This window comes from Pempheris klunzingeri, chromosome 22 (genome assembly GCF_042242105.1).
Source record: "Pempheris klunzingeri isolate RE-2024b chromosome 22, fPemKlu1.hap1, whole genome shotgun sequence".
Lineage (NCBI taxonomy): Eukaryota > Metazoa > Chordata > Actinopteri > Acropomatiformes > Pempheridae > Pempheris > Pempheris klunzingeri.
In genome coordinates, this window is record NC_092033.1 from 1,714,758 (window position 1) to 1,738,825 (window position 24,068).

General features: G+C 44.2%; 1 protein-coding gene across 1 annotated transcript in view; it reads right to left on the minus strand.

Annotated features, from left to right (window-relative positions):
* Positions 1-2,204: 2,204 nt before the first annotated feature.
* Positions 2,205-24,068, minus strand: part of grip1 (glutamate receptor interacting protein 1) — a 38,733-nt gene continuing 16,869 nt past the window's right edge. The window contains exons 2-27 of the mRNA XM_070854208.1: positions 23,306-23,386; positions 21,225-21,390; positions 21,003-21,148; positions 20,825-20,908; positions 20,546-20,621; positions 19,785-19,930; positions 19,030-19,177; positions 18,688-18,857; positions 18,052-18,189; positions 17,769-17,918; positions 17,004-17,190; positions 16,742-16,887; positions 14,796-14,876; positions 13,956-14,025; positions 12,637-12,782; positions 9,188-9,332; positions 8,517-8,656; positions 7,845-8,048; positions 7,559-7,712; positions 6,812-6,850; positions 6,419-6,530; positions 4,398-4,508; positions 4,198-4,314; positions 3,973-4,119; positions 3,301-3,591; positions 2,205-2,222 (exon numbers count right to left, since the gene is read on the minus strand). Of these exons, the coding sequence (XP_070710309.1) occupies positions 2,205-2,222; positions 3,301-3,591; positions 3,973-4,119; positions 4,198-4,314; positions 4,398-4,508; positions 6,419-6,530; positions 6,812-6,850; positions 7,559-7,712; positions 7,845-8,048; positions 8,517-8,656; positions 9,188-9,332; positions 12,637-12,782; positions 13,956-14,025; positions 14,796-14,876; positions 16,742-16,887; positions 17,004-17,190; positions 17,769-17,918; positions 18,052-18,189; positions 18,688-18,857; positions 19,030-19,177; positions 19,785-19,930; positions 20,546-20,621; positions 20,825-20,908; positions 21,003-21,148; positions 21,225-21,390; positions 23,306-23,386 (3,413 nt within the window). The remainder of the gene's footprint in view (positions 2,223-3,300; positions 3,592-3,972; positions 4,120-4,197; positions 4,315-4,397; positions 4,509-6,418; positions 6,531-6,811; positions 6,851-7,558; positions 7,713-7,844; positions 8,049-8,516; positions 8,657-9,187; positions 9,333-12,636; positions 12,783-13,955; positions 14,026-14,795; positions 14,877-16,741; positions 16,888-17,003; positions 17,191-17,768; positions 17,919-18,051; positions 18,190-18,687; positions 18,858-19,029; positions 19,178-19,784; positions 19,931-20,545; positions 20,622-20,824; positions 20,909-21,002; positions 21,149-21,224; positions 21,391-23,305; positions 23,387-24,068) is intronic.

Consider the following 24,068-nt stretch of genomic DNA (forward strand, 5'->3'; position numbering starts at 1 on the left):
AACACACCGATCGATTAGCATAATAGATCACTGTTACTGGGGGGGTGGGGTCAGGGAAGTTAGGGTGGGGGCATGCTTGGCTTCTTCCTGGGAGCTGATTGGTTGGTTTGTGTGTCGAGGAGAACCAATCACAGACAGGCATGGGATTTTTTTTTTTTTCTGATTGGTTCCAGCCAATCAGCCGAATCTCTCAGAACTGCCATCCTGGCTGCCTATTGGTCGAGGGAAGAAGTGGGGGGGGGGGCGGGGCAAAGCCAAGACAAGGAATTGAAGTGGGAGGGGCTTAACTGGCCTTGTGTTTAACACACACACAACATACAAACACACATACGCGCACATACATACACACAGTGTGGCCAGTCCAACAGGTGTAAACAGTAGAAAAAGATTCTTATTGAACTGCTCAGTTTTATCATCATCATCATAATCGTCAATATGATTATTACTCTTTCAGTCTGCAGCTCATTCATGGCACAGAACTAAAATCTTAACAGTGAGTCCTCTGTCCTTTTGTCCATTTCACTAGGGATGCTCCGATCAGCTGATAATTATTGGAAATGTTTCTCTTAAACTTGACCGATCCATCATGGCTGCCTGTTTTCCAACACTCAGGCTGGGTATCGTTTGAAATTTGTCGTCGCTAATGCTAAGAAAAATACTTTTTCGATACTTTGAGCACATAAAGATGTTTTTCAACCAAACTACAGTCTAAAATTGGTAAATTTTGGTGAGAAAACACCCTTCAAGTTCCATTTCGTATCACATAATCTTCCTTTAAGCTGGAGTTTGGCCAGTCAAATTTCCATTTTTTCTTATTTCAGGACCTCTGATCCATTCTGACCCAGTTAAGAAAGCAGCAGCTACTAAATGGATCTCGTTTGGTTGGTAACAAAATAGTGTTCGATACCCAGCCTTAGGACCCCACCCAATCAAACACTGTTCGTCTAATATAAACTGTAACCGTGCTGCCTTCAGGGACCTTACTGGGTCATGTGGTTTAGTTCTCAGGGAATTATGGGAGGATAAAGCTTTCTGAATCTTTGGGGGGGGGTTCTTCCAGTTTGTTCTGTTAGCAGCCAGAAATTTGCAAGAAAAAAACTCATCAAATGATACCTTGCAATCAGATTTAGCCAATAAAGGGAAAAAAGGAAATACTTGTGATTTTACTTTTTTTTCCCGTAAATGTATGACTTCCCATAAATTTAATTTAATTTGAGTTTTTTTCTTGTAAATTTACTACTTTAATTTCAGAGAACATCCAGTTACTCTTATCCAAATGATCTTTTTTGTACACTTGAGCAAAATGTGGTTAAACCAAATAAAAAGTAGTCGTCATTTGACTCGACTCCTGTTGACCTCGGTAGGACTCTAAACAAAGTGTCTGCAGGCTGCCAGTGGACAGTGGTCTTATTTTATATTTTTGATGTCTCAGAGTTTCATAAATATGTAAATGTCAGAATTATCTCCCAGCAGCTGTATGTTGTGTTGGTCTTATGGATCCCATCGCTCTAGATTCTTCTCCTAACAGGAACTACATCAAATCCTCACTTGATCAAAGCCACGTCTGAGTTTTAAGCTCAGACGCACATTTTCAACTTTACATTTTACCATCTTAAGACTTGCCAAGACTTAACCATCTTTAATCTTTAATCAATGAACCCAAACCTTCTGGGCCAATGACGGCACCTCTACCCGTAACCCTGCTGGGATCCACGCTTGTGTCGAGCATACTCCGGACGAACCTGACGCACTAAACATGCGGCAGTTGAAGAGATGCATCGTGGTAATGTTGCACAAACTACAGCTGGAGTACAGGAAGTGATTTTCTACGTTGGAAACATCAAAATGCATTTGGTTTACGCCATTTAAGTTTGCGCAAATCGAAACTACAAAGTTGTTGGTCAAAAAAACACAAGAAATTAACTGAAAAGTGTCAACAAAAATGGCTTTTGAACTTCCATGTGTGCTTGGGAGGAGTCAACGGTAATGAAACTTATGTGGCTTACTGTTCCCTTACTTTTCTTTATGTTGGAGTTTGTACCACTCGATAACGAACGCTAGCTAAGTGCTTTGCGGGGCGCAACCTTATTGCTAAAAGTGTTTAAATACGGTTCTGTTGTTTTCTTTAGGCTTTAGGATGGTGACTCTGCAGACGGAGCTTCCACAGGTAGCCTGAGGTGTCAAATGGGTTTCCTCCATCTTGTTCACTCCCTGCTCTCCATCTGGATTCATCAGAACCACGTGACTGCACATAACGTTGTGTTGTATTTCATAAGGGTTTCCTATTCAGGAGGCTTTTTTAAAAAAAACATTTAAAAACAGAAGCCGGTCAGTAATCAGTATTGATTCTCATGATCCCAGTGATATCGGCTCTAGACGGCCTGATCGGAGCATCCCTAGTCTCCTTGGCGACCTGTCTCTCCATCAGCAGGTTCTGGTTCTGGAGTCCCATCAGTCTTTGTGCTGCTGTGGTTTCTTGGCCGGTACAACCAGAAGCCATGGTTGTGGTTCTAGTAAGACCAGTTCTGGACTAGAAGCTGTGGTCTCGGTTCTGACTTAGTACCCATGATTCTGTGACCAGTATGACCATGAACAAATAAGACCACTGGTCGTGGCTCTGGTTTCAGTTGGATCAGTACCCATGGTTCTGTCAGACCAGAACCCATGCGTCTTGGACCAGTAAGACCATTGGCTGTGGCCTCTGTAGGGCCATGGTTCTGTAACCACTAAGACCAGAGCCCCCTGTGTCTTGGACCAGTAAGACCCCAGGCTATGGCTCTGGCTTAAGCAGAATCAGTAGCCATAATTTTCAAACCAGTAAGACCAGAACCCGCATTTCTTACACCAGTAAGACCACTGGCTGTGGCTCTGGCTTCAGTAGAATCAGTAGCCATGGCTCTGGACTAGTACCCATTAATAATCTGACCAGTTAGACCATTGGCCCCAGTGGTTCCAGTAGGATCAGTAGTCATAGCTCTGGTTCCAGTGACACCACCAGTTGGACCAGTATGCAGAACTGGTTCAGGTGAAAAGGTGAGGCGTTACTCCAGTCCATCAGTGTGCTTTCGGGCTGCTTTAGCAGTTCAAAGGTCGAACGTTAGTGGTCAAGGGTCAAAGTTCATCCAGAGGGCGTGTAGCACCGTGGGGGATCCACTCTGAACCAGTTTGGATGGGTCTAAACCAGTTTAATTCAACTTTGTTGTATTGTTCTCCTCATTGACCTCTATAGTCCAATCTGGTTAGAACCGGTCTGATCCAGTTTCATCCAGTTTTTGTCTGCTATAATGATTTATTATTCACCTGCCCCACCCCAAACCCCACCCCAAGCCCCGCCCCCAGCCCGTCTCCCGGTTGGCTCCACTTGATTGGACCGTCCTCTCCCTGACCAATGGAGAGGTCCGACGGTCCCACCTCGCCACCGACTGGCTGAGGGAAGTGGCTGCTGTTGGTGGTGCCGTCAGTGTGATTGGCCAGCGGGGACGAGGAGGAGGTGGGGTTTCGACTGATGACGAGCTCCAGGTGGTTTGGAGACTCCGCGATCAGCGGAACGACGAGGCAGCAGTCAAAGTCTCTTGTCCGCACGTGGTTAATCTGGAAACAGTAAATGGTTCAAGAATAACTTCAGTATCTTTAAAACCTTTTTTTTTTTTTTTTTTAAACATATTTTGGATATGAAATGACTGATATTTGCAAAAAGTTTTGGAATTGGTCCAGTAGATCAGTTTAGCCAATAACCAAGAATGTGATTTAGCTTTTTGGGGAAACCAGTGTCAGTAAGCAAAGAGACCAATCAAGGCAGCAGTAGACCAGCAACCCCACTGTTTTTTAAATCCCTGTTTTAGTGAATGTAGTCTGGTGTGTGTGCTGTTTGTGGTTAAACCAAAAGGATCTTCCAGGTCTCTCTCTGTAGGGATCCTTTCCATGATGATGTCACACACTTAGAATAACACTCTGAGCCTGTCAGTGAGATACCTGTAGTATTCGGTCATAGGCTCGGAGGCCGCCCCGCTCTGCCGGGCCTCCTGGTCGGATGTTGCTAACGTAGACGCCGCGGTCCAGCAAACCGTCAGAAACGCTGAAACCAAAGTCCTCCAGATCTGAGGCCTTTTCTAGGGTCAACTACACACACAGACACACACTCCGTTAGGATCACAACAGGTAGCTTCATGTCCAGTCACTTCGAGGGTCAAATGTCACCTTGTGGAGTTCCACAGGGTTCTGGTTTAGGATCTCATTGACTTCCTGCCTCATCTTCCTCATGGCGAAGGCTCGGCGCTGGGGGTCAGACGGTAAGGTGTTGGACCGAGCTGTCACCTGAGAGAAGGACACAGGACATGAAATGTTTGAGTAACAGTCAAAGTGCCAGAGGTCAGAGGTCAGAGGTCGACCCTGGTTACCTGCGGTCTGGAGTTGCTGCGTTCCTGGAAGCTCGCCTGGCGTCCCAGCGTGCTGCGCAGGGGGGTGGGGTCATGGTTCAGACTGAGGCTGGAGCCTGACATGATGGTTGCCTGGAGACAGCCAATCATAAACATCCAATCACACACAGCCAATCAAAAACAGGCAGTTGGATCCTCAAAAACACAGAGGTTAAAGACATCCTGGGAGTCAACCTTTGATCTACTAATGGGATCTACTATGTTTCTATTGATTGGATCAACTCTGGCTTCCACTGGCGAGATCTATTGTTTCTTCTGTTGACTAGATCTACCAACATGATCTTTAGACAATTATTGGTACAGAATTGATCTACTATCCATAGGGTCTACTACAGCTTCTATTGACAGGATATACTGACAGTATCTTATATATCTTATATTGTTTCTGCTGACAGGATCTACTGTTGGTTGGACTGAATGATCTGTTTTTTTTCTATTCATGAGATCTACTAATGATTCTATTGTCAGGATTTACTGTTCTTTCTATCAACAGGATCTACTGTTATTTCAACTGGCAGAACCTATTGAGTTGATTTCCTTTCCTTTCCATCAGAAAGGATCTACTACTTTGTACCAAACTGATCCACTGTCAGGATCTACTACTGTTTCTTCTGACTTGTTTACCTGTTCCTGCTGACAGGATTTCAACTGATGTGATCTACTGACTTGATGTATTGACCTCTTATGAAATAATCTACTATTGTTTGTACTGAGATGATCGATCACTGAGGACCTTCTACTATCTCTACTGACAGAGTTACTCACAGATCTACTTACAGGATCTACTGATAGCTTCAGACTTGCTTAATCTACTGCGGTTTGACCTGAATTTGCTAAAATTTGACGTATGTAGTGAAAGGATCTACTGAAGAACACTTGATTTGATTAAGGTGATCCACCGTTATTTCAGCTGGTTGGATCTACTGACCTGATGTACGGTTCTTCCTCCTGATGGGATCAACTAACAGAATCTATTGTTGTTTTCACAATAATCTACTCCTGTTTCTACTGAGATTACCCAGGACCTCTCACGTCGCTCAAAAGATGCCCACGTCTCAGCCAATCAGAATCAAGGACTCATCAGACGCATGCATGACTTGACAGATCTGCTTCATGACTGGCAAAACAAACTACCCATCAGGCCACCTTGCACAAGCTCTCCCAGCATGCCTTGCTCAAACTGCCATGCCCGGTGCAACATGACTCTGCCACGTGATTGGTCAGAAGCTGGGTGATGTCACTAAAATGTCGTGTCACAATGACGTCACCATGGTCTGCAGCTTGCTGCTGGGGTGCGGTTAGAGTCGCATTCAAAACCAGCTAACATGTCTGATGTTTCACAACGCTAAAAGTCCAGATACAGAGAGGGGAGAGAGGAGAGGAGAGGACAGGAGGAGAGTTAGTAGAGGAGAGGGAGGAGGATACCAGAGTGAGGAGGTGCTCTTCCTTCCCAGACTCCTGGAACAGAAGGAGTCATTTCTCTTTTTCAGCTTCATTTCTCCATTTAGAGGCTTTTTTTTCCAACACGTTCTTTCAGCATGAGACCAATGTGAGCCATTACTACCAGTACTACTAAACTACTACCAGTACTACTAAACTACTACTACCAGTACTACTAAACTACTACCAGTACTACTAAACTACTACTAGTACTACTAATACTACTACTAGTACCAGTACTACTAAACTACTACCAGTACTACTAAACTACTACTAGTACCAGTACTACTAAACTACTACCAGTACTATTAAACTACTACTAGTACCAGTACTACTAAACTACCAGTACTACTAGTACTACTAAACTACTACTAGTACCAGTACTAAACTACTACCAGTACTACTAAACTACTAGTAGTACTACTACTAAACTACTACTAGTACCAGTATTACTAAACTACCACTACTACTACCACTACTCCTATTACTAACACATGTAGTAACAGTACTACTATTGTAGTACTTTTAAGAGTACTACTCACCTCCAGCTCTCTGAGGATGCCGCTCTGGCCGCAGGTCTCCAGATCCTCCAGAGCCTGAGACCAGAAGTTCTCCTCCTGGTCCGGTTCCGTCCCATCATGCCCCACAGTGAACCTGGGGGGAAAGGTCAAAGGTCAGCCAATCAGAGCAGAGAACATCCCGACGGCTTCACAGAGGGAGGAGGGCCGGTGGCGAGCGGGTCATGCTGGTGAGAGCCGAGTGCTTTTTCCGACACGTGTGCAGTGACAACATACACATCCATCAGGAGTGTGTGTGTGTGTGTGTGTGTGTGTGTGTCAGCGAGGTGGGGGTCAGAGGTCATCAGGTGAGGGGGTTTCTCCTGGAGGTCAGAGGGGTGACAGAGGGGTGACAAAGGTCAAAGGTCAGCGTGGTACCTGCTGTCTGTGATTAGACCGCTGGGCAGATTACAGGCTCTGCAGACAGAGACACACCCCCGTTACTGCTGTTAGCTCGCGGCTAGCAAACCCCATTGATTTGAATATAGAACGCTAACACGCTAACACACACTGTTTATGTACAATAACTGGTGCACCGGCTGTTATCAAGGCACTATTTACATACATGCTTTATAACATAACATCTATTTTTTAAGCATGTGATGACTATTGTGTGTGTGAATGTTGGATGTCAGGGAAAATTAGTTAGTGTAGAAATTAGAATCAAATTTAAACAAATTCATAGTAACTACTGTTTGTTATCTGCTTAATTAGAGCTACTGAGAATTAAAGAGCAGAATTCATTAATTGTACACATGATTTTACTTATTACAAAAACTGGGCAGGAAAAGAGTAGTACTCAGATCCTGTACTTAAGTAGAAGTACTAATACCACACAGTAAAAGTACTCTGTTACATGTAAAAGTGCTGCATTGACAATGTGACTATAGTAAAAGTATGTAGTATAGTATAATGAGGAAAATGTACTTGTACACTGTTGTACTATCATTTATTCTGCCATTAGATTATTATTCATTAATATAAAAGCTAAGTCTTTTATTTTATATTCATTAGAATACGTTTACCGAAGACATTAGTGATTTTTATGTTTTCAGTATTTATAGTGTCTATATCTCTTTTTTTTTTAAAATATGAAATTCAAAGTTAATCCTCTCCCTCTCTCACCCTCCAAGAGGTGGGCGGTCCCAGTCGTCGTCGCTCAGGCCCAGATCTGACAGCGGATTGGCTCTCTGGCGAGCGGAGGATGATGATTGGCTGTTGGTTGTCTTGGCGTTGCGCCACTCGTGGAAACTGTACGGAGACGACTGAAACGGTGGAGCTGTGCACAGAGACAGAAAGAGACAGAAATGTTTTATTACTACAGTCACTGGGGGCCGACTTGTGTGAAGCTTTAAGGACAGAGGTCAGGGGTCAGGGTTCAGAGGTCAGAGGTCAGAGGTCGGCGTCCTACCAGGGCTGGTAAAGGTGCTGTCAATGTTGGATCCGTCCCAGGACTCCACGGCGCTGTCGACAGACGGCAGCGTGCTGAACGCTCTCTGGCTCGACAGAGGCGCGACCATGACGACAGGCTCCTCCTCCCCGTCCTGGTGCTCCTGAACAAGCCCCGCCCCCGGCCCCAGGCCTGGACCAATCACACAGGACTTCGGGCTCGACACTAAAGAGACAAAACGTTCTTATTACTTAGAAAAACAAAAGTTTAACTCTGGTTGTTGGCTGTTTGTTGTCTCAGTTTAAAGCAGGAGTTTATAAAACTATGCCGAATTAGCTTTTAGCAGTTCCTCTTTGCAGTGTAGCCGTGGATGTACAGACAACTGTCACCGGATTACTTTGACACTGAAGAAAACTTTAAAATGTGACGATTCTCAGGCAAGTTCTGCAGTTATAAGGAGCGTCTTTACTCAGAGCAGATTTATTAACATCAAAGGTAATTATATCTCAGGGAAGTTAAAGTCAAACTGAATCTAAAAATGTGTGTTCAGATTTGACTAAAGTATATTAAAAAGCTTAAATATTTTTTGTCATTCTCAATAAAGGGAAAAATCCAGGGAATCTTAAAACTTGATTTTCTGAACAATAATCCCAGTGTGTGTGTGTGTGTGTGTGTGTGTGTGTGTGTCCGTACGTTCTCCCTGCTTCTTGATCTTCAGTGTGACCGTCTCCCCAGCTTGTTGAAGCAGACTGATGGCTTCGCTCAGAGGTTTCCCCTTCAGACTGCTGCTGTTGATCGCCAGAATACGATCTCCTACGTGGATCGCACCCGTCCTAGAGTTCACCACAACACACACACACACACACACACAACACACACAAATATACAAGCAGACCAGGTTAGGACATCTTTGTCTTATTAAATCTACAAATTCTGCATCTGCTTTGTCTTAAACACTCTACAGCTGTCTTGATTAAAACTTTAGATTAGATAAAGTTTTCCTGTGAGAGTTATGCACCAAAACTCCAATGTAAAAAATCTAAATTAAAACAGAAAATATGAGTAAATAAACTAATCATGAAGAACATATAGTGTTATAGTGTTATTTATTGTTAACAGCAGAGGGCGACATTCTCCAGCTGCCACTGTCACAGCTGATATCAGTCAGTGATCAATCACTCAGCTCATTTCAGACAGGAAGTGTAAGAATAATAATGTTAAATATTTCAATCTGACTTTTTTTATATTATAACATATATATAAACATACTTTACATAAATATATAATATAACTGAATGAAATGAAAGTGTGTGTGTGTGTGTGTGTGTGTGTGTGTGTGTGTGTGTGTGTGTGTGTGTGTGCACCTCTCGGCCAGCCCTCCCTTGCTCAGTGAGGAGATGATGATGGGGTCGAAGGGCTCCTCTGTGCCTGAGATGGTGATTCCCAGCGGGCCTCCGTACCTCTGCAGCTCCACCGTGTAGATGATGCTGCCGGACACTTCCTGTTCGTCTGAAACAGTCGATAAAGATTCATTCAACACAACTCAGACGTCATGTGACCTCAGTGAAGAGCTGGAACAAGAAGATGAAGATAAACGACAGGAGGAAACACCACGAGCCTCCAGGAGAACTTCAGCGCTCCTTGTCACCTTCAGAACCTTCTCAGTGACCACTAGAACCTCCTGAAGAACCTTTAGAACCTCCTAAGGAACTTTCAGATCCTTTTCAATGACCACTACGATCTCCTAAATTACTTATGGAACCCTCTCAGTGGTTACTAAAACAGAACTTACTCAATTACCATCAACTGGCAAATCTCACATAGTACTGAAGGATCTCCACAGTGACCACTAGAACCTCATGAAGAACTCCCTAAAAGACCACTAGAACCTCAAATTCATGAAGAACCGATAGAAGCTCCAAAATGACCACTAGAACCTCCTTAAAAATCCACTGCCCCTCTTCAGTTACCTGAAGGATCCCAAGAAAGGACCTCTAGAACCTCAACAGCCATCAAAAAAACTCCCAGATTAATCTAGATCATCAATAATAACCACCACAGTCTACATAACGACCCTCACAGCCCCCTAAAGGAAATCTAGAACCTCCACAATGACAATAGAGACTCATAAACCACCCATTCCTTCCAAAATGGCCCCTAGAACCTCCTAATTGTACTCTAGAACCTCCTCAGTCACCTGAAGGATCCCAAGAACCCCTAAATGAGACACAAAACTGATTCAATTGCCATCACAAAGCTAGCAAAACTCACTAGCCACAAGAACCTCATGAGGAACCCTTTAAATGACCCTTAAACCTCTTTAATAACCCTACAGTCTACTTACCGACCCTAAAGGAACTCTAGAACCCCCGCAATGACTACTTAACCCCAAAAAACCCTCTAGATCCTCTTAAAAGAACCCTAAAACCTTCTTCAGATTCTCAGAATAATGTCGGTGAACACGTGAAAGGAACTAAAGTAAAACTGAACAACAACTGAACCCAGGTTCAGGTTCTCCACACGTTATTATAGACTTTCCAACCTTGAAGGAACCTTGGGGGGGGGAAGCAAAACCTGGTGTTAAAAGGTTAATAAAGAGCCGCTGGAGCTTCTCCTTGGTAATGCAGAGGTTGTCGGGTCCCTGATTAGTTCCTAGATGTCCCTGAAAAGCCTCTACAGGTTTATAAGGAGCTCCTTCACAGGGTTCACAGGGTCGCTGAGCGGAGGGAGCAGAAGGTCCTTGAATATATTCTGAGGGTTTGATTACTTTGGTCTCCTCCGTGTGATGAAAAGCAACCACTCACACGACTCTTTCATTTTCAGGTAGTTCTGGTTATGGTGAGAGAGAAAAAGGAGCAGTACGTCTACATGCGAAGTGAAGATTGAGCGCGTTAGTCAACATCTCAGTTTCTACATCAGAGTAAATGTGGCAGAGTGAACTAATGAGCTAACTTTCTAATTAGTGACCCCCAGACGATCTGCATACTGATGATTTAGCTTTTCTCAGACATGTAACATGAACTCCCAGGAGAACAATCTGCACTGATGCTACTAACAGAGACGCTAAACTCTTCTGAGTGTTAAAGACCTCCTGATGTCCCTAAACATGGAGGAAGTTAACCACAGACTTTGAAGGAGAAAAGGGTTATTTATGAATCTCATGTAGGACCAGAGGTGGGATGGGGGGCAAAAATAAGAAAATAGCCCATAATATTCATTAAATTAATACATTTTATATGAAAAACAAACCCGATAATCAATATAAGCTATTTATTTAACTTAACTTACTTAATGTTTTCTTTTATTACAACTTATTCCCCCTGGTGTGTTTGTCATTATAGACTCCAGCTGTGTACATAAGGTGTGTAAATCTGTTGTATTAGTGTTTCAATAAAGTTAAAACAAAAGTGAAAATGGCGTCTTTCACCATCCAGGTGATGTCGGAGGTGCCGGCAGTATCGGGAACGAACGCGGTCGTCTGACGCGACAGTTGATGGTTTTAACGCATGTGTGTAAAATACTTTAAACTTTATTTATACAGCACCTTTCATACACAAACTGCAGCCCAAAGCGCTTTACAAGTGAATAAATCAATAACACAGGTATTAGAATCAAAAATCAAAGAAGCTGAATGTGTTTTAACCTTTAAAAGACGTGAAAAAGGTGTCAAACACCATCAAATAATAAAAAAGAGACCATTTCTGACTTCTACTTTTCAAAAACGTTATTGATTGTAACATTTTGAAATAAATAAGATCTCCTGAGCTTTGAGATCTATAAAAGTGTCAAACATGATGTTTTATTTATGAGGTTTTGCACAGTTTTGTTCCACCTTCTTATAATAAATCTACTAAACTGAAGGCTGATGGCAGCATTAGCACCGTTAGCTCACTAGAGGGCGCCGCGAGGAGCCACACAGGTGAGACCACGTCAGGACAAACTGAAGTGAAAGTAAATATTGGAACGACCTGCAGCCACTCTTGACTTGACATGTTGTTCAATACATCGTCTTTTTGTGCGTTTGTATATTTGTATTTTATTTTGTCATGTTGTTTTCTACCTGCAGAGGGACTAAAGATATATTTATACTGATGCTCATTAATTAACACGCCATCAAAGAAATAAATGAAACTCAATAAAATGCATCAATAAATAAGAACAATGACAGAAACAATGGTTCATCTGGGACTCGGGACGGATGATTATCAATTCAGCTCATCAGTCCCATTTTTTATCAATTCCCTTATTGACTTTTCATTGTTTTAATCTTCTTTAATGACGGGCAGTAATGAGCTGCACACACTGACGGCAGAATGGTACAGTAGTGGATATTCTATCAGCTGTTAGCTGCTGGCATGTCTGCACTTACATTAGTACCATATGAATTTATAGCTTTACTCCTAAAACGAGCAACGACGTGCATTTTAATTAATAATCATAATAAGAAACTGAAACCAACTCAAGAGGAACTTATTTCTGCTGCGACAGTATTTTTCTACATTAAATCGTCTCTGACTTCTGGAAACACCTGATGCTTCAGTAACGTCTGTTTAAAACTCCCTGTGCGTGTGTGTGTGTGTGTGTGTGTGTGGGCTGTTTTATGTCGTCTGGGTCTGAACACAGTGACTAACGGCAGGAACGTGGCTCAGGTGTGCAGAAGCTGAGCCTCCCTGTGCAGCGCTCATGTTATTATGACAGGATATTTAACCTCAGTGACCTGCGTGCTGCTCGGTGAGGAAGCAGCGACACTCCTAAATACATAAATCCATTAACTGTGTAGACGGGAAACATCCTGGATGTCTGAGCTTCATACCCGAGTTGTCCTCATCTTTCCGGATCTTCAGTTTGACGAGCTCCTCGCACTGCTGCAGGATCTGGACGGCCTCCTCCATGGAGCAGTTCTCCACCCGGATGTTATCGATGGCCAGCAGCTTGTCTCCCAGCTCCAACGTCCCCGTTCTGTAAAACAACAAACGCAGAATCATCATTAACAGTTTAACAGCGCTATTTCTACATGATTTGGTCTAACAGGTGCAAAAAGTGTTGGAATTGGTCCAGTAGATTGCATCAGACAGCGAAACGTAAACCTGTGGGGCCACCGTCCACTAAAAGAGCTTGTTTGATCCACTGACAGGCTCAGAGTGTTATTCTAAGTGTGTGACAGCATCATGGAAAGGATCCCTACAGAGAGAGACCTGGAAGATCCTTTTGGTTTAACCACAAACAGCACACACACCAGACTACATTCACTAAAACAGGGATTTTAGAGAACAGGACACAGGAGCTGCTGGTCTGCTGCTGCCTCCATCAGTTAGTTTGTTTCTGTTATTTTGTGTGACTTCAGTGTTTTAAAAGGTTAGTTCAGATCCAACACAATATTTGTGCGACAAACAATAACGCAAACGAACTAACTGATGGAGACCAGCAGCTCCTGTGTCCTGTTCTCTAAAATCCCTGTTTTTGTGAATGTAGTCTGGTGTGTGTGCAGAGAGCGATATAACGGCTGTTATATCAAGCTCTTTTAGTGGACCTACTGTGATCAGGTGCTGTCGCCCCAAATGATCCAGAATATGTACAAAATCTGACCCAGGTTTAAAAATGCCGTAGTTATCCTTTAATCTCCCACATTGTCTGTAATGCTCCCTGACTGGCAGATGCTTCCTGCTGATTGGCCGACAGAAGCTCTGTATCTCATATTTTCATTTTCTTCTTCACACTCCAAAACACACGACCTACATAACACAACACACACACTCACACACACACACACACACACACACACACACACACACACACACACACACACTGACCTGGACTGTTAACCTAATTAACCAACCATCTACAGACGGCTGACCAGGCTTCACACAGCTGACACTCTACTTTTTGCAGCGATGGAAAGTAACTAAGTACATTTACTCAATTACTGCACTTAAACACCATTTTAAGGTTCTTGTTCTTTATTTAAGTTTTATTTTTTTTAAATCGCCGCTCTCTTCTTCTACTCCACTATGTCTGTCTGAGAGCGAGTACCTTTACTTTTGATACCTGAAGTACATTTTGCTTGTTTTACACAGTGGTATTGTTAGTTTTGTGTGTGTGTGTGTGTGTGTGTGTGAGTGTGTGTGTGTGTACCTGTGTGCGACGCTGCCTTTCTTGATGTCAGAGATGATCAGTGGATCACCTGGTTTCCTGTTGGACGGAGCTGCAGGCAGACAGACGGACGGGTTTGAGGTGATTTCATACAGAAAAAGAAAAGTTCAAACAGAAAACGGTGAATAATTTAGTTTGTTTACTCCGCTGCTACAAGGCGTAATGATTAAATGTTAAAAAGAGACATGAAATCAAAAGGAGGTAATGTAATATTGAACTGACAAATGTTTATCTCAGCACGAGGACGTCCACGGCTGAGTATATTAGAATGAAAACACTCATTTAAAATCAAAATTTAATTTCCCAGTCGCGTCTGCTTGATGTAAAACAAAATGAAAATTAATGTTTACGCATCCGGTTTTTAATTTCATGTTTGAAGATGCATCATTACTGTCAAAATCCCAGGTTGATAATGATCATATAATAAAATTAACCCACACTGCACAGTGAAAGACTGAACTGTTCAGCAAAGTCAAGCTGCTAAAAGTACAAAGCATGAAATATAAGAAAAACACAGGTGGTCCAGAACGTCACTGATGATTTAATGATCCCAAACAAACCCAGAGATTCAATTAAAGCCGCCCGACAAATGTTGCTGTTCTGGAAGCTGCTGAGGAGCTTTTTCTTGTTTTTCTAGCAAGCTAACGTTGGCTAATTAGCGTCGAACATGAAGTACAGCTGCAGCTGATGTCGTTACGTTAAAGTTATCACGGTTCATCCTCAGGGGAACATGAATGTCTGGGTTATCTGAACACCAGACTCCATTGACAATAACAGTCATTTCCCCTCATAGCACAGCAAATATTCTAAACATATACTCACAGCTGATGGTGATGCCGAGCTCCACTCCTGGTTTCTTTGGGAGCTTCACGTGAAACGTTCCTGAACTGGGGACGACCGACTCTGGGAGACACAAACAGAGACAGAGATGGTGAGCGGCCACTTCAGCTCGCTTCTCAATCTAATCTTGGTGACTGAGTTTGAAACATCAGGTAGTTAAATTAAATCCTGTGTGTGGAATTTACCAAAGTACTTTAACTTAGTTAAAGCAGTTAAATCGCTCTCTTCAAACCCACCAGACTCCATTGACAAAAACAGTAATTTTACTTCGAAGAACACAGGAGCTGTTGGTCTACTGCTGCCTCAATCACTTAGTTTATGTGTGTTATTGTGTGACTTTGGTGTTTTAAAGGGTTAGTTCAGATACAACACAATATTTGTGTAACACACACTAACATGCACAAACAAACTGATGGAGGCAGCAGCAGACCAGCAACTTTCATGCTGTGTGAGCTAAAATCCCTGTTTTAGTGAATGTAGTCTGGTGTGTGTGCTGTTTGTGGTTAAACCAAAAGGATCTTCCAGGTCTCTCTCTGTAGGGATCCTTTCCATGATGCTGTCACACACTTAGAATAACACTCTGAGCCTGTCAGTGGATCAAACAAGCTCTTTTAGTGGACCTACTGTGATCAGGTCGACCCCAGCAGCAGCCAACTGAGGCGATCTACCGGACCAATTCCAATAGTTTTTGAACCTACCAGTCATTTAGACACCAAGACTTGTAAAAATAGGTTTAAAAGTACAGGCCTGGTACCAGGCTGGTGTCCATATTCTTTGGTCATGTTATTGTTTGTGTCAGCCGAGCTGAACCTTATAATTAGCAGCAGTGATATCTCATTCAGTAACTCCCCCACTGGGTCTGAGTCATTGACAACATGTTGTGTAGGTGGTTATTTATACCAGCAGGAGTACGTTACAGTGACAAAGAGTCTGACGGATTTCAGAGAGACGCCAGAGAAACAGAACTGAACACAGACGACCGACCAAACTCAGACACCAGACTGTTGGTTTGTCTCACAGTTTCATCAAGTCTGTTTTTCCATTTTGAAAACCAGAAACTAAAACTAAATAAAAAGTTACTGTACTAATATTATTATTATTATTATTATTATTATAACGTTCCATTATTGAGTGTTATAGGTGTTAACGTCATTTTTACAGTGTGCTGTTAATACTTTTACTTACCTCTGTATTTTAACTTGGGCCCTACTTTTACATATCCTGGTGTCTAAATGGCTGGTAGGTAGTAAAAGTGTTGGAACTGGTCCAGTAGATCACCTCAGCCAGCAGCCACCAAACGGGCTGCAATGGCTGCAACGTGATCCTTTGGGACAACTGCACCTGATCACAGTAGGTCCACTAAAAGAGCTTGTTTGATCCACTGACAGGCTCAGAGTGTTATTCTAAGTGTGTGACAGCATCATGGAAAGGATCCCTACAGAGAGAGACCTGGAAGATCCTTTTGGTTTAACCACAAACAGCCGTTATATCGCTCTCTGCACACACACCAGACTCCATTCACTAAAACAGGGATTTTAGAGAACAGGACAGAGGAGTTACTGCTGCCTTGATCTGTTAGTTTGTTTGCGTTATTGTGAGTTACATGAATGTTGTGTTGGATCCAAACTAAACCTCTAAAACACCAATGTCACATAATCACACAAACAGACCAACCAACCAAGGCGGCAGCAGACGAACAACTCCTGTGTTCTGCGAGCTAAAATCCCTGTTTTAGTGAATGTAGTCTGGTGTGTGTGCAGAGAGCGATATAACGGCTGTTTGTGGTTAAACCAAAAGGATCTTCCAGGTCTCTCTCTGTAGGGATCCTTTCCATGATGCTGTCGGACATTTTCTTTAAAGATAAACGGAACGGAAACATACTCTGTGTGTGTGTGTGTGTGTGTGTGTGTGTGTGTGTGTTTGTGTACCGGCCACGTCGAACTCGATCTCCAGTGTGAGCTGGGCGGTGATGGACGAGTCTCTGAGCAGCTGATTGGTTTCTTCCAGAGTCGAGTCTTCAGTAGGAACTCCGTTTATGGACAAAATCCTGTCACCGATCTGCAGGATGCCACACCTACACACACACACACACACACACACAATAAAAAAGTGTATTATAATGAAAATAAGAGTAAAATTGATTAGCCTAGAGTAAGAGAAATAGAAATTACTATATTTCTTTAATCTAACCTCTCAGCTGGGCTGTCGGGGTCGATGTAAGCGATGAGCGGCGGCGAGGAGAGCGTTTCCGTGGCGAAGACTCCGCCCTGCAGCTGCAGGCCGAACCCCATGATGCCGTCGCCTAGCAACATCACCTCCGTGGTTTCCGTGTGAACGACCTGACCGGCGAGACCCACGGTGCTGGACGCAAGAGACACTGACGGAGAGAGAGACAGAGAGAGCGAGAGACAGTTGTTTGTTTGTTTTGAGTTTTTCTTCTTTGTTTTGTGGATATTTGGACGACTGTGTTATTTGTTTCGCTCTCTTCAAAGCCACCAGACTCAATTGATAAAAGCAGTAATTTTAGCTCACAGAATACAGGAGCTGCTAGTTTACCGCTGCTTCATTCAGAGTATTTGCTTGTGTTATTGTGTGGTTTTGGTGTTTTAAATGTTTAGTTCAGATCCGCACTAACACGGCAGTTCATCCATCACGGCAGCGGTAGACCGGCAACTCTTCCTTTTCTACACGGTAAAATTACTGTTTTTGTCAATGGAGTCTGGTGGCTTTGAAGCAAACGAAAAGAAAGAAAGAACAGCTTCAGTTCCTGTCAAAAGGGCTGCCAGATGGCGCCGTAACGAGTGAAAATATTCTGAATATAACATAATTCAATCTGGAACTATCCCTTTAAGTAGAAGTATGTCAGTACACAGCGGAAAATGTACTTAATTAAAAGTTAAAGTTCACGGTGCAGAGAGTGTACGGCTCCGATCAGAGGTCAGAGGTCAGACTCACAGGAACTCTTAAAGTCCTTCTTCTTGCCCTTCCTCCTCATCAGCGTGCCCCGTGGACTTGTGGGATACATGTTCCTGGGCAGGGTGCTCATGTTGAGGGACGAGAGACTATAGGCCGACATGGAGCCGGGAGAGAACGAGTGGCTGAGCGCTGCAGAGAGAGAGAGAGAGAGAGAGAGATGATGAGCGAAGGTCTCTCTCACTCTCTCACAACAAAACACCTTCACACTTCAGGAGAGAGAGAGAGAGGAGAGAGAGAGAGAGAGAGAGAGGGGTGGACGTACGAGGGTTGTTTGTATGGCGGTTGTGCGATCTGGCAGCTGATTGGTCGGGGTGGTACGTGTTGTAGTGGTAGGGGGGGAGGATGGGGGCGGAGCCTCCGGTCTCCCAGGGGAGGGGGCGGGGGCTACGCTGTACCTTGACTGCACGTACACACACACACGCACGCACACACACACACACACATACACACACGCACACACACGCACACACACACACACACACACACACAGGAGGGTGTTTAGGTTAAAACAGGAGGAAAGGTCAGAGGGTCAGAGGTCAGACTGCCTTCATCACAGCTTCTAAAAGATTACATCTTACTTATGTAATCTTTTAGAAGCACAAGATCTTAACTTATTCATTTTTACTGGATTGTTTATTTGTATGTGACTTTATTGTGCTGTGGTGCGTTCAGGGCCAGGCTATGGTGTTGTGGTCTACTCTGTTGTATCTATTCATACTGTGCTGTGGTGCATTTAATGCTTATCCATTGTGTGTGCATTGTATAATATCATGATGCGTTCAAGGCCGGCATGTTGTGTGCGTGTATAACTGTGCTACGGTGTGTTCACAGCTGGTATGTCATGTATTTATACCCTACTGTGGTGCATTCAGGGCCAGTCTGCTGTGTGTGTTTTTACCGTGCTGTGGTGCGTTCAGGGCCGGTCGGGCCTGGTGCTGAGGCAGTATCTCCATGCGGACGGTCTGACAGGAGGCAGAGAGCAGCTGAGTGGCTTCAGCCAGAGAACAAAACTCCATCGACTTCCCATCGACAGACAGAATGTGATCTCCTGCGTGAAGAGCGCCGCACCTGCACACACACACACACACACACACACGAACACACAAAATACACACACACACACAAAATACACACACACACACACACACACACACACACACACGGGTTTACAGGTTTTAAATCGTGGAAGAAAAGAGTGCTAATATCAAGATACAGAGGTCAGGGGTCAGGGGTCACGTACCTGTCTGCTATGCTGGCCGGTTTGACCTTGTCGATGATGATGACCTGCTTGTTGCAGAACATGGAGGTGGACAGAGCCACGCCCAGACTGGAGCCCGTCGCCTTGGCAACCTCTACCAGCAGCGGCCCCGACGCCGTGGCAACAGAATCTGACGGAAACGGATTTTTAGAAAATGCATTTTGGCGCCGACGGCTTCGCACGGCGTCCATTTTATTTCACACGTTCACGTTATTCACATTAACTATATTTCTGATCGGGTTCTTTTATGCAGACGATGCTCAACTTTACAAATCACTTCATCCATCACGTCCAGTGAAAACTACAAACTGTTTCTGATAAACTGACGGACCAACTGTTTCTTTACGGGCTGAGAAAATCCTCGGCCATCTCAAGCTAAATAAACTCTTTTAAACCCGCTCGGACAAGCGTGATGATTTTATATCCCATGATGCATTGCTGTACATCAAACTACCCAACAGGATGTAAAGTCATTAAAATAATCTTAATTTAGACATTTATAGTTGAATTTAGTAGCTGTAGCTAACAGATACTTACATTATCGATTGGACTGACAGTTATCGATAAGTTGTCGTAGTTGTTTGATATTTCATATATTTCTATATCATTAGAAAAGCTGGGATCCTTAAATTTTTTACCACTTCTGCCCAAAAACGTCACAGTAAATTGATTTGATAAGGTAGTTTTCTGTTCTCTGATATTTAAGGGCTGAACTCACGAACAGAGTTTAAACTGACCCATGACGGAGACGTCGTACTCGATCAGCAGCGTCGCTTCCTGCCCGCACTGCTTCAGGATGCTCATGGCCTCCGACAGCGTGCTGCCGTGGAGACGGATCCCGTCGATGCTTAGCAACCGATCACCAGGCTTGACAGTCCCTTCTCTGGAGAGAGAGAGAGAGAGAGAGACAGAGAGAGAGAGGGGGAGTGAGAGTGAGACAGAGGGGGAGGGAGAGTGAGACAGAGAGAGAAAGACAGAGAGAGAGAGAGAGACAGAGAGAGGGGGAGTGAGAGTGAGACAGAGGGGGAGGGAGAGTGAGACAGAGAGAGAAAGACAGAGAGAGAGAGAGAGAGACAGAGAGAGAGAGACAGAGAGAGAGAGTGAGACAGAGAGAATGAGAGAGAGACAGAGAGAGAGAGTGAGACAGAGAGAGAGAGACAGAGAGAGAGAGAGACAGAGAGAGAGAGTGAGACAGAGAGAGAGAGAGAGACAGAGAGAGTGAGACAGAGAGAGTGAGACAGAGAGAGTGAGACAGAGGGGGAGATTCTATTATTTTATATTCTTTTGTACACGTGACTTTTTTTGGCAACACGTTTTAATGCAGTAGAATCAGATAAACACAAATAGTCAAATGAATAGAAATATGATAGAGAGAGAGAGAGAGGGAGAGAGAGAGAGAGAGCAGGACTGTATGTCTGGTATTCTGTCACAGGTTCCTACAGGAGCTCCTGAGGGACAAGAAGCCTTCAGACAGACAGTGAGGTCAGAGGTCGCTCACCTGTCAGCCGGGCCGCCGGGCCTGATGGTTGTTATGACGATGGGGCGAGACTTGTTCCTGTCTTCATGGGCCCCGCCTGCAAACACACAGTCAGGTCAAGGTGTTTAACACACACAGACACACACACACACACACACACACACACACACACACACACACACACACACACACAGACACACACACAGACACACAGACACACAGACACACAGACACACAGACACACAGACACACACACACACACACACACACACACACACACACTCTCTGAGCTCTACTCACCTCTGATGACGAAGCCGAAACTGTTCCCCTCTTTGTGAAGTGTGACTTCCACGTTCTTAAACATGACCCCTGACCCCTGCACGGCTGAAACACACCAGAACACCGTGAAGATGTGATCCACAATATCGGTGCAGTATTGATCACCGTGACACCAAACCAGCTGTGGCTCAGTACTTACACACAGGCGGCAGCTCGTACTCGACCTCCAGGACGACGCGCTCGCCGACGTTCTTCAGCAGACTGATGATCTCGTCGTGTCTGAACTTGGCCAGGTTGATGCCGTTAACGGCGCGGATGTAGTCGCCCACGTTCAGCTGGTCGCTCCTGCACGGACAGCCAAAGCACCGGCGGTTAAATCTACACACACACACACACACACACACACTCAGTGATGCGTCACCTGGCAGCGATGCCTCCCTGTCGCAGGTTCGATACCCGGGGCTTCCCATCTTTGTCGATGCCGCCTGAAACCGTCAGCCCGAGCGTCGTCCCCTCCTTCTTCATCAGCTCCACCACCGAGCAGCCCCGAAACTCGTCTACATCACACCAGGAAGAGAAAAAAAACACTCAACATACATTTTAATTTTCTCAATTTCATTAATTCCACCTCTGCGTCTTTTCTGTCTCTGCTCTCTGACTTCATAGTCTCTCCCCCCTCCCTCCCCCGACTCTCGGCACACAGAGATAAAATAATAATCTGGGAAAAGAGAGAAGTGAAGTCATCTTCTGTTCTGTCGCCCATTCATATTTTATCAGACGCCTGAAATATTAAAGAGCGGGAGAGACGGGAAGAGAGGGGGAGATATTTCAGAGCAGACCTGCTGCGATCTGACGTGAGCCGTCCGCAGGTGATAAGACATAAAGCAGGATTTCATTAAAATGTTGTATTTTAATATTAATCAGGCAACGCGGCGCCCTCCACCACCGAGGATTTAGACAGGCGGTGACCAGCGTCGTCTTCCTCCTCATCTCCTTCCTCCAAAGAGGCTTTACGGAGAGCAGCGCAAACCTCTTCAGCTCCTCACAAACGTCAGCTCTGACTCACAGTCTGAAAAAGAAAACCCCCCGTAATCCTCCAGTCTGATCAAATGTTAGATGAAGCGGCGGCGGGGAGCGAAAGTTTCAAACCGCCAGCTGACTTCACACTGAGAGACGCTCTCAGAGGAGACGAGTTCAGATTCACAGTCAAATCTGAAATAGATTCTTCTCAGCAACACGACTGAGTGTGACTTTAAATTCTACTATGAGGACGTCAGAGGTGGTTTCACTCTTGCTGACTAGTGGCTCCAGACCTAAACCACCTCCTTCCACCGGTTCTGACTGAAGAGCTCAACCGGTTACTGGAACTAGTCAGTGGACGCTCGACCTTTCACTCTCACTGGTTTCCAGGCTGCAACGTTATCAGCAAAATGTGCAAAAGTTGTTTGTTTTGATTTCAGGAGGACGAGCTGGTTTATTTAAGCCTTTAACGCCAAGTGGATCATATTTGATACATGAGTTTGAGATTTTTTGTATCTTATGTGTGTTTTATATGTTTTTGTTTGTTTAAGATGAACAAACTGAGCAATAAATTGCACAAAAATGCAGGATGTAGTAAAAACGATACAAATTAAGACTTTTTAAACTTCAGAAGGTTCAATAAACACTCCAGTTTCAAAGAAATTTGAATTTTCTGGCAATTTTTTCATGGTTCAGGCATTAAAAGGTTAAGGGGTTTTAAAATAACATCTTTCAGTTTAAGAAAATGCACAAAAGAAGAATAATCAGACTACATGAGGTATCAGATCTTGTTTTTCCCTAATTGATGGTGAATTATTGTGTTCAGTCTGTTATTGACAGACATTGTTTCTACTGTTTGGCAGAAGAAGACTTTTCCTCTTCCTGCTCTCTGAAATGACTTATTATCATGAGCGGAGCAAATAAAACATTAAATGAATGAAATGAAATGAAGTCGGCACCAAAATCTGATCCAGTATGATGATGTCCTGGTTGACTGGTTTCTAGCTCCTCTAAATGCTTCATCAGCTGGTCTTGTTAGTTCACATCTTCACACCGGCTCCAAAACCTCGACTAGCTCTTTAAACTAAAAATCAAACAGGTCTCCCATCCTCCTCCACCGTGACAGCTCGGCGACGGCAGACGGCATCCCCGACACTGTTTTGACAACCGTCCCAGGACGCAGGTATAATGTTTACAGAAGAATTGTATTAATATCATATCAAATTCTGATGCGTTCTGATACCAGCTGCAAGTAGGTCACCGGCTCCAGGTGGGAGGAGATAAACTGCGACTGCAAGCATCTTCCTGCAGGTCACACGGGTAGAAAACATCAGCCAACGTTTGTGTGTGTGATCTATTTTCAGAGCCGTTATCTTCATCTGAGCGCTGATTAGCTGTGCTGGGGGAGTCACACAGAGTGGGACGGGAACAGAGAAGGGAAAATGAAGGAATGGACAGAACAGATGACAGAGAGTGTTTTACCTGGTATGCTCTGCCGCCTGATGGCCAGCGCTCCGTCTGGAGGCCGCGACCCGGCAGAGTGTTTGGTGTACGGCCCCTCATCTGAAACACAAAGAAACACACACACTCATCACTCTGACCTGCTTCTACCAGTTCCCTCAACTGGTTCTGAAGCTCAACCATCTCTGGTTACTGGTGTTAGACCTCCAAACCCTCAGCTCAGCCAAGAGGTTCTGAAGATTCACCAGTTTCTCTTAACTGGTGCTACTGGTAGCACCAAAACACCATCACGTCCCTAAAGTGGTACGAGGCCTCCATCACTTCTTTAAACTGGTTTGAAGCTCGACCAGTTTCAGGTTCTACGAGCGCCTCCGAACCTCAACCAGTTCCTTTAACTGGTTCTAAACATGTACCAGTTTCAGTAAGTAGCTCCAAAGCTCCACTGCCTCCTACCAGTTCCTCTTACTGGTTCTGAAGCTCTTCCAGCTCATGGAACAGGTTCTGGGCTTCTACCAGTTCTTTCAGCTGGTTTAGAGCCTCTAACTGGTTCCAAACCTTCAACCAGTTCCTCTTACTGGTTCTGAAGCTCTACCAGTTTCGGTATGTAGCTCCAAAGCTCCATCGCTTCCTTTAACTGGTTCCAGATCTGTACCAGTTTCTTCTACTGGTTCAAAATATTGACCAGTTCCTCTAACTAATTCAGAACCTCAACCAGTTCCTTTAACTGGTTCTGAGGATCTACCAGTTCAAACATGTAGCTCTGAAGAGCTCTGCAACTTCTTTC